We start from the raw sequence: 14,065 nt of genomic DNA on the forward strand, positions 1-14,065 counted from the left end.
CAATTCCTTCTTTGCCCATGGAATTCCATCTGTTTTCCCTTCTGGCCACGGCCTGATCACAAGCCTCTGGGCTCAGCCCTTCAGCCACTTTGCAGCCCTCCTCACTCGGCCCTTACACAGCCCAGGCTTTCTCCAATTCTCTAGGAACGTGTAATGGGAGACAGTGACAAAAGGTTTCTTTCAAGTACAGCTCAACAACAGACACTGCTCAGCCTCTCTCCAAATCCCACTAGCTTCAACAGAGAAGACAGAGGTCGGTCAAGCACAATTTACCCTCTCAAAATCCACATCTAAAACCACAGCCCATCACCTTGACCTTGCTGGTCATAGCACTGCTTTCCAGGAAGGTTTCTTATGCACCTCCATGTATCTCTTCCACTGAGGAACCCAAAACTGGACACAGAACTCCAGGTGATGCCTCACCAGGGACCAGAAGAATATCCATTCCTTCTCTTGCTAGGAAGACCATGAGTATCCCATGCAGGGTGTCCGGGTCACCACCCTCCTTTTCATGCAGTCCTTCCCTGATCCAGGTGTGGGGTTGGTGTTGCACTGACCACCTGGCTGATTGGTCCCCATTCCAAACATACCAGCGCTCCCAGGCCATGGTCTCACCTTGCTATAGGATCCACAAATGATGCCTTGGAGGTTCTGCAGCCACCAGCCCCTCTTCACTGCACGACCCAACAGTAACCCACACAGGGGATCTCCTGACCAACGTCCTCCCTGCTGCAGGATGTCTGGACCACCTCTGCAGGCGACCCAAACTTACCATGATTCTGCTCTGAGGTCATACCGACAGTCCCCACTGTGAGGTCACAATGCTCCTCACCTTGGCCTACAGAGGCCCTGCAGGGGGCACTGGGACAAGTGCAGGACCAAGCCTGTGACCCAGCCCTGCTGTGAAGATGGGGCTCTCTGTGGTGTTGACCTTGGCAGGGCACCAAGTGCTCTCTGAGCTGCTCTATCACTCCTTTTCCTTAACTGGATGAGAGGAAGAGTATATGACAAAAGGCTCCAGAGTCAAAATAAGGACATGGAGAACACTCTTAGGTTTTCGATGGCGACAAAACACCCCTGACTCAGGGAAATTAAGTTATCAAAATCAAAAGTCAGTAGAATTCTGAGAAATGAAAACAAATCTGAAAACACCTTCCCCCTCTCCCTCCCTTCTTTAGGTTCAACTTCCCTCCTGAAGTACATATTCCCTTGCCCAAAATAGCACAAAGGGATGAGGAATTGGGGATTGTGATCAGTTGAACAGATATTGTCGCTTCTCCTCTTTCCTTCTCACACTCTTCTTGTGCTTCATCCCGGGGTCCCTTAATGGGAAATGGTCCTCCCTTAACTTATGGAACAGATAATCCCAACAGGCTCTACCAGACATGGGGGAAGTTTCAGACCTCTTCTCATAAAGCCACATTGACAACCCTATGCCTACATAACACTTTCCACAGAAACACACCACTCCAAGGGACAACCTTTGAGCACAAAGGGCACCAAGACACCCAGAGAGCTCAACCAACAGGAAAGGACAGGCCTACAGACAGGCTTAGAGACCAGGCAGCAATGTGGAGAGGGACCAAATCTGATGGAAGGAGCAGCCCCACACGGCCAGCACATCTCCAAAGCCCACACCAGCCTGACAGGGCTGCCACGACTTGGGGCTCCTCATCACAACGCATCCGCAAACCACACCACACGAATGCCAAGAGATGACATCACTGATGCCACCCCACCTCTCCAAAGCTCGGTTTCCATGTTTTGCACAATCTGACACACACCATCAACACCAAGCTTTTGACCTGTCAAACTCCCACTAGAAAGCTGCCGCCAGGACCAGAAGGACACGTCCTCAAGAGGAGGACATGAAATTGCAGAATTCTTGGAAGGAAAACACAACCAACACTAATTACCTGCAAGGATCTGACATGCACCAGCTGCTTGCACAAACATGCTGTCATGCACAAAGACTGTCTCAGCCCCCTCGGGCACTGCAGGACCAGCATAAAAGCCGGCCCAGTGCCTCTGTCCCTCACTCGCCTCTGCTGACGCCTTCTCCTGCGCGCTCAACAAGGTGAGCCTCAAGCCCCTTGCCCTCTGCTCCTGCCCCCCTGCCCCAGCTCTTCCAGCACGCTCTGCCCCAGCCTCAGCACCCCTCACGCCTCCCCAGCACCACAGCCCCACACCAGCCTCCCCACTGCCTCTCCCTCCTGCACCACTGCCCCTTGCACCCCCACACACGCCGCTCTCCCCACACCCTCTCTTCCATTCTCTCCTCTCCTTTAGTCTCCCAGGGCCCCTCCACACCACAGACATGGCCTGCTACGACCTCTGCCGCCCCTGCGGACCCACCCCGCTGGCCAACAGCTGCAACGAGCCCTGTGTCAGGCAGTGCGAGGACTCCCGCGTCGTCATCCAGCCTCCCGCCGTGCTGGTCACCCTGCCAGGACCCATCCTCAGCTCCTTCCCCCAGAGCACCGCCGTCGGATCCTCCTCATCCGCTGCCGTGGGCAACGTCCTCAGCGCCCAGGGAGTGCCCGTCTCCTCTGGGGGCTTCGGCTACGGCCTTGGCTACGGCTTCGGAGGCCTGGGCTGCTATGGCAGAGGAAGGGGATACAACATCTGCTAAGGGCCCTCACAAGATGCCTGAAACCACTCACATACATTCGAGAAGCAAAGACATGGACGGGAGATGCATGTCTCTGCTGGTTTTGATGAGTGGACCTGCCCACAGCAGCTTCTAATCTCAAGGCACCAGGAGAGGAAGCAGGGCTGGGGCCAGACCAGCCTCTTTGCATCATATCGCATAGATCCTCCTCTTTTTACACTTCCTTCTGTGCATCATTCCTTTGGTGATGTTCAGTACTTTCTGCTATTAAAAACATCTCAAAGGGCAGAAAACACTGGGGGAATCTTCAGGGATCTGCTCCTTCTGCAAAGTAGGAAGGCCTTGATACTCTGTCATAGTCTTCTGCAAGCAGAAGACCTTGACAGATGGTCACTCTACTTGCATATCAGATCCTCTGTCTTCCACTTGGTGATTCTGACTTCTCAACCCTTTTTCCTCAATAAAGTCCTCCTGCATCCCATCCTGAAAAGCCTCCTCTTCCTTTCTTTTACCAAGGCTCTTACACCTTTACCCATCAAAAGCCACATGCCCATCCACTGGCTCAAAGAAATGATTTGACGTGGTAACGCTCCCCTCCGCATACCTTGACTAACTCAAGTTAGAGTTAGTAGCTAGGGTGTCCAACTACAGCAGCTTGTCTTAGACATGGACAGCTGGGTTGTCAGTAGCTTCCACCTTGGAGACTTCACAACCTCTTCCACTCATTGACTTTCCTTACACTGAAAAAGGATTTCCTTCTTTGCCCATGGAATTTCACCTTTTTTTCCCTTGTGCCCACAGCCTTTTGTCTTGCCACTGACCACAAGCCTCTGGGGCCAGCCCTTCAGCCACTTTGCAGTCCTCCTCACAGGGCTCTTTCACAACCAGACTTTCTCTGCTTCCTAGTAGTGTGTAATGGGAGACAGTGACAAAGGCTTCCTTCAAGGACAGCTCAGCAATAGACACTGCTCTAACCTCTGCCAACACCCAGTGGCTTCAACAGAGAAGACACAGAGGTTGGTCAAGGACAATTTCCACTCTCAAAATCCGCACCTAAACCACAGCCTGTCACCCTGACCTTGCTGGGCATGGCACTGCTCTCCAGGAAGGTTTCTTCCATCGCCTTCTGTGGGAATGAGGTCAGGCTCAACAGCCTCTGCTTTCTGAGAATGTACCTTTTGATCTTCACAATATGAGGGGCATGAGCTCACTCCCAGCCTACCGGAACTGCTCCCAGGCACCACGACTTGCTCCAGGAGCTCCATGTCTACTGGTGAGCCCAGAACTAGACACAGAAACCCAGGTGATGTTCACCAGGGATCAGTAGAGTGTCCATTTCTCCCCTTGCTGCAAGGACCATAGGTATCTCATGCAGGTTGCCTAGTTCAGCACACTCCTTGCTATGCACTCCTTCTCTGACCCAGGGGTGAGTTCTTGTTGCATTGACCCCCTGGCTGCATGGTCCCCATTCCATCCATGCTAGAGTTCCCGGGCCATGGTCTCACCTTGCTATAGGGTCTACATATGATTCCTTGGGGGGATGCTCAGGCCACCAGCTCCTCTTCAATGCAGGGTCCAAAAGTGCAGGAGGTCTCCTGACCACCATATTCCCTGCTGCAGAGTCTCTGGACCACCTCTGCAGGGACCCCCAAGCCACCATCCCTCTGCTCTGAGGTCATAGAGAAAGCCCCCAGTGTGAGGTCACAATCCTCCTCACCTTGGCTCAACGGGGCTCTGCATGGGGCACTGGGGACAAGGCGCAGGAACAAGGCAACACCTTCCCCCAACCTTCTTCAAGGTTAACCTTGCCTCCTGAATCTCATATTCCCTCACCCGAAATGGCACATAGGGATGGGCAATGGAGGTTGTGATCAGTTCACCCCATGTCTCTGCCACTCCTTCCTTCTCACACTCTTCCCCTCATCCACCGTGGGGACCCTTCCAGGTCCATCCTTGCACAAACTTACCCAAGGTGGGTCCTTCCCTCAGCCTTTATCAGACATGGGGGAAACCTCTGGCATCTTCTTACTGCATCCACCACAGCAGCTCAATGGCTGCCAAGACCTTTCCACATAAACCCACCACAACCAGCTAAAACCTCACAAACTCAAAGGACGTATAGACACCAACAGAGCTCATCCAGAAAGGACAGGCCTGAAGACAGACTTAGTGACCTGGCAACAAGGCGGGGAGGGACTCAATGTGATGGAAGGGGCAGCCCCTCACGGCCAGCACAGTTCCAAAGCCCAGACCAGCCTGACAGGGCTGCAAGGACATGGGTCCTGCTCTTCACAAGGCACCTCCAATCCACAGCACGCAAGTGCCACGGGATGACCTCACTGACAACACCAAACCTCTTCAATGCTTTGGCCCTGCTTACTGCCCGCCCTAACAAATGCCATCAGCACCAGGCCTTTGACCTTTCAAACTCAACAGCCTCTACTTTCCCAGAAACTACCTCTTGATGTTCTTCATGATGTGAGGGCATGCAGTCCATGGAACTGCTCCCAGGCACCATGACTTGCTCCATGAATTTCATGTCTTTCTCTGGGCAGCCCAGAATTGGACACAAAACTCCAGGTGATGTTCACCAGGGATCAGCAGTGTCCATTCCTCCCCTTGCTGCAAGGACCCTAGGTATCTCACGCAGCGTGCCCAGGTCAGCACCCTCCTTGCTCTGGAGTCTTCCTCTGACCCAGATGTGGGTCCTTGTTATACTGATTTTCTGGCTGCAAGGTCCCCATTCCACCCATGCCAGAGTTCCCAGGCCATGGTCTCACCTTGCTATGGAGTCCACAAATGATCCCTAGGGGGATGCTCAGGCCACCAGCCCCTCTTCAATGCAAGGTCCAGCAGTGCAGGAGGTCTTCAGACCGCTCTTCCTCCCTGCTGCAGAGTCTCTGGACCACCTCTGCAGGGGCCCCCAAGCCACCATCCCTCTGCTCTGAGGTCACACAGAAAGCCCCCAGTGTGAGGTCACAATCCTCCTCACCTTGGCTCAACGAGGCCCTGCATGAGGCAATGGGGACAAGGTGAAGGAACAAGCCTGTGACCCTGCTCTGCTGTGAAGATGGGGCTCTGTGGAGCTGCATGGCAAAGGAGCTGGTGGTGTGGTGATAGTCACTTGTGCCACCCTCTCTTCCTTCCAGCCGGGGCCCTCAACCTCAGATCTTTGGGTACCAAAGATCACCAGTTATCATCAGTCTTTCTTCTCCATTGTTGCTTTTATTTCTCACTTTATAAAATGCTCCTGCAAAACAGGTGAGCTCTGGGCTGAGACAGAAACTCACAGTTTCCAGGGCTATTGGTAGCACTGAAATAGTCATAGAATCATAGAATGGTTTGGGCTGGAAGGGACCTTAAAGGTCATCCAGCTCCAACCCCTGCATGGGCAGGGACACCTTCCACTAGAGCAGGGTGCTCCAAGCCCCTGTGTCCAACCTGGCCTTGAACACGGCCAAGCATGGGGCAGCCACAGCTTCTCTGGGCACCCTGTGCCAGCGCCTCAGCACCCTCACTGTAAAGAACTTCTGCCTTATCTCCAACCTGAACCTCCCCTGTTTCAGTCTGAACCCATCACCCCTTGTCCTATCACTCCAGTCCCTAATGAAGAGTCCCTCTGCAGCAGCCTTGCAGCCCCCTTCAGACACTGGAAGCTGCTCTGAGGTCTCCACGCAGCTTCTCTTCTCCAGGCTGAACAGCCCCAGTGTTCTCAGCCTGGCTCCATACGGGAGGTGCTCCAGCCCCTCATCATCCTCGTGGCCTCCTCTGGACTTGCTCCAACAGCTCCATGTCTTTCTGATGTTGAGGACCCCCAGAACTGCACACAGTGCTGCAAGTGGGGTCTCACAAGAGCAGAGGGGCAGGATCACCTCCTTCAACCTGCTGCTCACACTCCTTTTGATGCAGCCTCATTGAGGAGCTTGATTCAGCTCCTCTTCATGTATAACCAACAGAAAACAAAGCCAAGGAATAGCAGCTCTTATGAGCCATAGTTGTTCCCTTTGGATTCTATCCAGCTTGACATCAGCCCTCGGACTGGAACGGGTGTAGGATCTCACCTCCCTGCAGCCCTGCGACATGCCCGAGCAGTCAGGCCCGGAGGGATGTCTGCCTCATGCTTCAAAGCGTGTCTCAGCCCAAACTTGCTCCAAAGCTGCTTATTTTGGGCACAGTCAGCTCAGACGGGTTCAAGGGAGCACTGGGAGGAGGCTCACAGCCACGTTCCCCTCTGCCCAGCACCAGCACATGCCTCTCCCATCCACCCTGGGGATCCAGGTCTGTTTGGCTGCGCCATCCTTAGGAGACCCTAAGCTAGGCAGGCAGCAGGAGGGATGTGAAACAGGTCCTAATGGGACTCTCGGCCACGCAGGCCGGACCCATGTCTCAAACAAGCACCCAAACCCCATTGTGGTTGCAGCCACATGTGGACTTTCCCCTTGTCTCCCTCCTTCAAGAGGACTGGACTCAGCAGAACCTAATGTGATGATGGCGAGGATGCTCTTGCACAGCACCTCCTCCTAGTCCCATGAACTATGAGTCTCCAAGGAGTCAGACTCATTCTTGTTCCAGCCCAAGTCAGAAATTCTCCATATTCACTATGAGAAACCACCCAATGTCAGCAAGAGCAAGGAAAAGCTGTGGCCATCGCTCCCCTTCCCATCCCAGCCTTCCCCTTTGGGGCTCTGCAAGCCTGTCCCCATTGCCAAGAGGCTGCATGTTGGTGGGGAGCAACCCACAATCCCGATGGAAACTGGTGGGAGCTCAGCTGCCTGGGATAAAATGGACCAAAGCCAGAATGGAGGGAGGGACATGACCTGGAAAAGAGCCATAGAACTGGAATCCAAGTGGGAGAGGGATGCTTAGAGCTGGTGTGTCTCACCTGGGCTCCTGGAGCTCGACCACAACCATATGGCATCCTCACATTCCACGCTGGGATGGGCTGCATCCAGGCAGTTCATACCCATCTGCCCCACTTTCCTCGGAGAAATGGGGAAGGCAGAGCAGGGAGTGGGGCTGGAATCCAAAAAAAGGTCACCCACAAGGAAGCTTCATTATGGAAACCACACGTCACGAAGCAGCGTTTCTCTGGTGGTGATGGGATCTGGCCAAGCTTTACCCTGCCTGCTGCAAGCTCCTGGGCTGTCCTCTGGTTTGGGGCATGCAGAAGACCTGCCCAGCTGAGCTCAGCCAAAAAGGGTTATCCCTAAGTAGTGCCCAAAGCTCCTGGGAAGCAGCAGGAAGCTCCCAGTAGCACCTGTAACATCTTCCTCAGCCTTTTCCATTGCCCTGGCTCATCTATCAGATGCCCCACCATTGGAAGTGTTCAGGGTCACACTGGATGGGGCTTGGAGCGACCCAGTCACACACACCCCCCCCATCCGGAAAACTCGGCTCGTTTTTAATCTCAGTTTAAGTTCATTACAGATGAGTAAAACTTTTCCCATCGAATTCCCTTTTGATGAGCCCTTTGTGTTAGCGAGGAGAGAAGGGAACCGCCACCCCCTTCCCGCTGCCACCTTCCCATTCCCTTTCCCTTTCCACTCCCTTCCCTTTCCCCACTTCCCATTGCCTTTCCCTTCCCAGGTCCCTGTGTCTCCGGCTCGGTGGCAGGTCCCGGTGTGTCCGGTGCTGACGGAGGTCCCGGTGTGTCCGGGGTCCCGATGCTGTGGCAGGTCCCGGTGTTCCCGGCACCGTAGCCGGTCCCGGGGTGTCCCGACGCTGCAGCAGATCCCGGTGCTCACGGTGTCCCCGGTGCTGTAGCCGGTCCCGGTGTGTTCCGATGCTGTAGCCGGCCCTGGTGTGTCCCGATGCTGTAGGCGGTCCCGGTGTGTCCCGATGCTGTGGCCGGTCCCGGTGTGTCCCGATGCTGTGGCCGGCCCCGGTGTGTCCCGACGCTGTAGCAGATCCCGGTGCTCACGGTGCCCCGATGCTGTGGCCGGTCCCAGTGTGTCCCGATGCTGTGGCCGGTCCCGGTGTGTCCCGATGCTGTAGCCGGTCCTGGTGTGTCCCGACGCTGTAGCAGATCCCGGTGCTCACGGTGTCCCCGGTGCTGTAGCCGGTCCCGCTGTGTCCCGATGCTGTGGCTGGTCCCAGTGTGTCCCGACGCTGTAGCCGGTCCCGGTGTGTTCCGAAGCTGTGGCCGGTCCCGGTGTGTTCCGAAGCTGTAGCCGGTCCCGGTGCTCACGGTGTCCCGATGCTGTGGCCGGTCCCGGTGTGTCCCGATGCTGTGGCCGGACCCGCTGTGTCCCCGGTGCTGTGGCCGGTCCCGGTGTGTCCCCGGTGCTGTGGCCGGTCCCGGTGTGTTCCGATGCTGTGGCCGGTCCCCGTGCTCCCTGGCGAGGACTCCATTTCCCGAGCAGCCGAGCGGCGGCGCCCGGTAACGGCAGCAGGAAGTGCTGCCGAGCACAGCTGAGAAGAGCCGAGCCGAGTTTAGCCGAGTGCTGCCGAGTTCAGCCGAGTGCAGCCGAACGGGCCGAGCAAGCCGAGCCCCTCCGGGCCGAGCCCAGTCAAGCCCTTCCGGGCCCAGCCGAGCTCCGCCGAACGGAGCTGAGCGACCGAGACGAACGGAGCCGAATCCAGCCGAGCCCCGTTCCGGGGAGCCGAACGGAGCCGAATCTAGCCGAGCCCTGCCGGGGAGCCGAACGGAGCCGAATCCAGCCGAGTCCTGCCGGGGAGCCGAACGGAGCCGAATCCAGCCGAGCCCCGTTCCGGGGTGAGACGGAGCTCCTCGCCCCACCAAGGAGCGTTTCGGGGGGCACCCCCCCCACCACCACGGGAGTACTCGGTGGGTGCAGGGGTGGGGGGCCCCCGGAGGGGAGGGATGGGGGGGCGGGGTTGGGGGATGGGGAGGAGTGAGGTGCGGACGTGGGGTTTGGGGTGCATGGGAGATACGGGGTTCAGAGCTGGGGTTTGGAGAGATGGGGGGTTCAGAGCTGGGGTTTGGGGTGCAGGGGAGATATGGGGTGCGGACCTGGGGTTTGGGATGAAGGGGAGTTGTGGGGTGCAGATCTGGGTGCAGACCTGGAGTGTGGGGTGCAGGGGAGTTGTGGGGTGCAAACTTGAGTGAAGACCTGGGATCTGGGGTACAGAGGGAGGTGTGGGGTGCAAACCTGGGGTTTGGGGTGAAGGGGATTTCTAGGGTGCAGACCTGGGGTTTAGGGTGCAGGGGGGATGTGGGGTGCAGGCATGGAGTTGGAGTGCAGGGGAGACATGGGATTCAGACCTGGGAGTTGGGGTGCAGGGGAGATACGGGGTGCAGACCTGATTGCAGACCTGAGATTTGAGGTGCAGGGGGAGACTTGGGGTTCAGGCCTCATTCCTGGGTTACAGGAGGAGAACTGGAGCACAGGCCTGGGGTACGGGGGGGGGGGTTAGGGTGCAGACCTGAGATTTGAGGTGCAGGGGGAGACCTGGGGTGCAGACCTGGGACCCATGCATGGGGTGTGTGGGGTGAGCCTCCCTTTTTGGAGGCCGGGCAGTGCTGTGTGTCACAACGTGGCAGCATCTGGCTCCAGCCCAGGTGCCACCTCCACAGGAGGAGCCCGTGGGGCCACCAACCAGCTAGTTCATTAGCAACCAGAGCTGACGAGTTTCTGCCGCCCCGGCACCGCCAGGCTCCCCTCTTCCTCTTTCCTTCCTGCTTGGGCTTGAAGAAGAGGGTAAAGGGCCCCCTAAAATTGATCCCGTGGGCATGATGCTCATGGGTGCCCGCACCAGAGTGGGGGTGAGCTCGGTGGTCCATAGCCAGGACGCTCAAGGTGACCCCAGCTTATTTCCCCTCTATTCCACATAGGGTTTTGGCCACGATGGAGGTGACGGAGCCGGTGGCCAGACGCATCCTGGTGACGGGTGGCACCGGCTTGGTGGGGAAAGCCATTGAGAAGGTGGTGGCTGATGGAGAGGGGCGGCCGGAGGAGGAGTGGATCTTTGTGTCCTCCAGAGACGCCGACTTGACGTGAGTTGATGGGGTTTTCCCTTGGGAAGCCTCCAATCTCCTCCACTGACCCCACTGAACCCCAACATCTCCCACCTCAGGAGCGCCACAGAGACCAAGGCCCTGTTTGAGCAGCACAAGCCCACCCATGTCATCCATCTGGCTGCAATGGTTGGAGGTCTCTTCAAAAACATCCGCTACAACCTGGATTTTTGGGTGAGCACCCAGGGAATGGGCACTATCAGGTGCCCCGAGGTGGGACATAGAGACATGGCTTGCTCTGCTCCAATGGCTAAACCAGGTCTCCTCTGGTTTCTGGAGCTGCTTATGGGTTATTACCCATAGGGTGCAGGGTTGTGGGGAGCACAGAGCTTGGATTTGGAGGGATTTGGTGGACTCACCCCACAGATCTCACACTCGCCTCCATCCCTAGAGGAGAAACATCCATATCAACGACAACGTCCTGCATTCAGCGTATGAGACAGGGGTGCAGAAAGTGGTCTCCTGCCTTTCCACCTGCATCTTCCCGGACAAGACAACGTATCCCATTGATGAGACCATGGTGAGCATCTCCTGCACCATGCACAGCCCAGAAGAGGTCCCTGCCCTGCTTAACTCTGCTCTGTCATCCCCAGATTCACAACGGGCCACCTCACAGCTCCAACTTTGGCTACTCCTATGCCAAGAGGATGATTGACATCCAGAACAGGTATGAGGGAACAGATAGGAGAGCCCTTGTAGGATGTAAGCACCCATCAGTTATCAGGGCAAAGGGAATTCCATGGGATTCCCAGTAATTGAACAGAGCTGGGGGAGATAACCTGGGCTCGGCACATAGAGATGCAGGTCAAAGGAGATGATCCTGCCTCTCTACTCTGCTCTTGTGAGACCCCACTTGCAGCACTGTGTGCAGTTCTGGGGTCCTCAACATCAGAAAGACATGGAGCTGTTGGAGCAAGTGCAGAGGAGGCCACGAGGATGCTCAGGGGCTGGAGCACCTCCCGTATGGAGCCAGGCTGAGAACATTGGGGCTGTTCAGCCTGGAGAAGAGAAGCTGCGTGGAGACCTCAGAGCAGCTTCCAGTGTCTGAAGGGGGCTGCAAGGATGCTGGAGAGGGACTCTTCATCAGGGACTGCAGTGATAGGACAAGGGGTGATGGGTTCAGAGTGAAACAGGGGAAGTTCAGGTTGGAGATAAGGAACAAGTTCTTTACTGTGAGGGTGGTGAGGCGCTGGCACAGGGTGCCCAGAGAAGCTGTGACTGCCCCATCCCTGGCAGTGTTCAAGGTCAGGTTGGACACAGGGGCTTGGAGCACCCTGCTCTAGTGGAAGGTGTCCCTGCCTGTAGCAGGGGTTGGAGCTGGATGAGCTTTAAGGTCCCTTCCAACCCAAATCATTTTGTGCTTCTGGAGACAGCTCCATGCTGGAGGGGGGTGACCGCAGTTGTTTGACCTCCCCTCCTCTCACCCAGGGGCTACTTCGAGCAGCATGGCTGCCGCTTCACCGCCGTCATCCCCACCAACGTCTTTGGACCACATGACAACTTCAACATCGAGGATGGCCACGTCTTGCCAGGGCTCATCCACAAGGTTTACCTGGCTAAACGTGAGTGCAGCAGGACTGCTTACAGCTTTTTAGGGGGGTTCCCCTCCTATCTGCTCTGCAGGGTAGCTGGGATGAATGGAGGTGGCTCTGATGCTCATGGACTTGCTCTCCCTTCCTCCTACAGAGAATGGCTCTGCTCTGACCATCTGGGGCACAGGCAAGCCCAGGAGACAGTTCATCTACTCCCTGGTATGGCCTTGGGGACCACCCTCCTCCCATGGCTTGGGGAGGGCAGGGTATGGGGCTTAGGGGACCATTGGAGTCCACCTGGGTTGTCCTGGGCAGCGTTGGCCGTCCTCAGGGCTTGGTCCTCTTGTGATGGCAGGGCTGGGGGCAATAGACACCCCCTAAGAACCATTTGCCCTTCCACAGGACCTGGCCAGGCTTTTTCTCTGGGTCCTACGGGAATACGATGAGGTGGAACCCATCATCTTGTCAGGTAAGACCCCATAATCCCCCCTCAACCCCTTCGCAAGAGGATGGGGCCACCAGCCTCAATCATGCCCATCTCCACAGTGGGAGAAGAAGATGAAGTGTCCATCAGGGAGGCAGCAGAAGCTATTGTGGAGGCCATGGACTTCAGGGGAGAGCTTCTTGTATCCTTCACCACAGGTTGGACCCCTTGTTCGTAGGGCTGCTGCAGCATGGGCAGCACCTCACTTTCCACCAGCATCCATAGGGCTCTAGGAAAGACGCCATGGTCCAGAGCATCCCTTCCATAGGACACTGGGACAAAGCAAGACCTGTTCTTTCCCCTTAACCCTTCCTATCCCAGTTTGACACCACCAAGGCCGATGGGCAGTTCAAGAAGACAGCCAGCAATGCCAAGCTACGGCGCTACCTGCCCAGCTTCCAGTTCACACCCTTCAGGCAAGGTGAGATGGGGTCTCCATGAAACACTGAGGTCCTACCCACCACAGTTACCCTTGGTGGCATCAGGGTAGACCATCCTTTCAGTGGGGGCTTATAAGAAAGATGGGGACAGACTGTGTAGTAGGGCCTGTTGTGGTAGGACAAAGGGAATGGGTTGGGTTGGAAGGGACATTAAAGTTCATCTACTTCCAACCCCTTGCCATGGGCAGGGACACCTTCTACTAGACCAGGTTGCTCCAAGCTCCATCCAGCCTGGCTTTTTTAGTGGTTTTAAGCTAAAAGAGGAAGAAATTGTTTGTGGTGAGGGTGGTGAGAGACTGGACCAGGCTGCTCAAAGAGGTGGTAGATTTCCCATCCCTGGCAATGTTCAAGGCCAGGTTGGACGGGGCTTGGAGCAAGCTGCTCTACTGGTAGGTGTCCCTGCCCATGGCAGGGGGCTGGAACTGGATGAGCTTTAACACAAACCATTCCATGCCCAAACTGCATTCCCAATCCCAAACCTATCCCATCTTCTCCCTCCCAGCCGTGAAGGAGACCTGTGCCTGGTTCAGCACCAACTACACCAACGCCAGGAAGTGACGGGTCAATGCTGCGCCAGCATCATCCTCTTCAACTCAGGGTTGTCCTTTGCTGGGGCAGAGGACAGGGCTGGGGGTGGGGGGGGACACAACACAGTGACATTTCCAAAGTACAGAAGGGCCACCAGAGCCCACTGTGAAGCCACCATGGTCCCACCTGCTGCTGGGAGCAGTGTGGGATGCTCAGTGCAGGTGGAAAGAAGGTTTGGGCACCCCAAAAGGTGCTGGGACCCCAGACTCGATGGTAGCAACCAAGTGGAGCCACCACCTTGGCTGTGTCCAAGAAGCTGGTGGCTCTGGCTGGGGTCTAATGGGTTACACTACTAATTAGCTGTAATTAGGCTGTAATAAAGGGAAGGGGATCAGGGTTCCTCTGGCACAGGAATGGCAACCAGGCCTTTGCTGTTGGTTTTGGCACATGCAGATGATCCCAAAGCCCCAGCGTCAGAATGGGGGGACACCA

General features: G+C 56.3%; 2 protein-coding genes across 2 annotated transcripts; both read left to right on the forward strand.

Annotated features, from left to right (window-relative positions):
* The first annotated feature begins 2,317 nt into the window (after window positions 1-2,317).
* Window positions 2,318-2,632, forward strand: LOC133266283 (feather keratin 1-like). The gene has a single exon (XM_061447513.1). It carries the CDS (start codon window positions 2,318-2,320, stop codon window positions 2,630-2,632), a length of 315 nt encoding a protein of 104 aa, XP_061303497.1.
* Window positions 2,633-9,998: 7,366 nt separating this feature from the next.
* GFUS (GDP-L-fucose synthase) lies at window positions 9,999-13,993 on the forward strand. Its single transcript, XM_061447619.1, has 10 exons — window positions 9,999-10,568; window positions 10,649-10,763; window positions 10,981-11,109; window positions 11,183-11,256; window positions 12,018-12,151; window positions 12,276-12,340; window positions 12,524-12,590; window positions 12,668-12,747; window positions 12,927-13,026; window positions 13,548-13,993. Exons 1-10 carry the CDS (start codon window positions 10,420-10,422, stop codon window positions 13,601-13,603), a joined length of 969 nt encoding a protein of 322 aa, XP_061303603.1. The 5' UTR covers window positions 9,999-10,419; the 3' UTR covers window positions 13,604-13,993.
* The last annotated feature ends 72 nt before the right edge of the window (window positions 13,994-14,065 follow it).

This window comes from Pezoporus flaviventris, unplaced genomic scaffold, assembly GCF_033815535.1.
Source record: "Pezoporus flaviventris isolate CSIRO_AGI_PZ_B2104156 unplaced genomic scaffold, CSIRO_AGI_Pfla_v1 ptg000007l, whole genome shotgun sequence".
Classification (NCBI taxonomy): Eukaryota; Metazoa; Chordata; class Aves; order Psittaciformes; family Psittacidae; genus Pezoporus; species Pezoporus flaviventris.

Coding starts and splice junctions, on each gene's coding strand:
- LOC133266283 (XM_061447513.1), top strand. CDS start 2,318: ATGGCCTGCTACGACCTCTGCCGCCCCTGCGGACCCACCCCGCTGGCC.
- GFUS (XM_061447619.1), top strand. CDS start 10,420: ATGGAGGTGACGGAGCCGGTGGCCAGACGCATCCTGGTGACGGGTGGC. Junction 12,152..12,275: donor CAAGGTTTACCTGGCTAAAC/GTGAGTGCAGCA, acceptor TTCCTCCTACAG/AGAATGGCTCTGCTCTGACC. Junction 12,591..12,667: donor GGAACCCATCATCTTGTCAG/GTAAGACCCCAT, acceptor CCATCTCCACAG/TGGGAGAAGAAGATGAAGTG.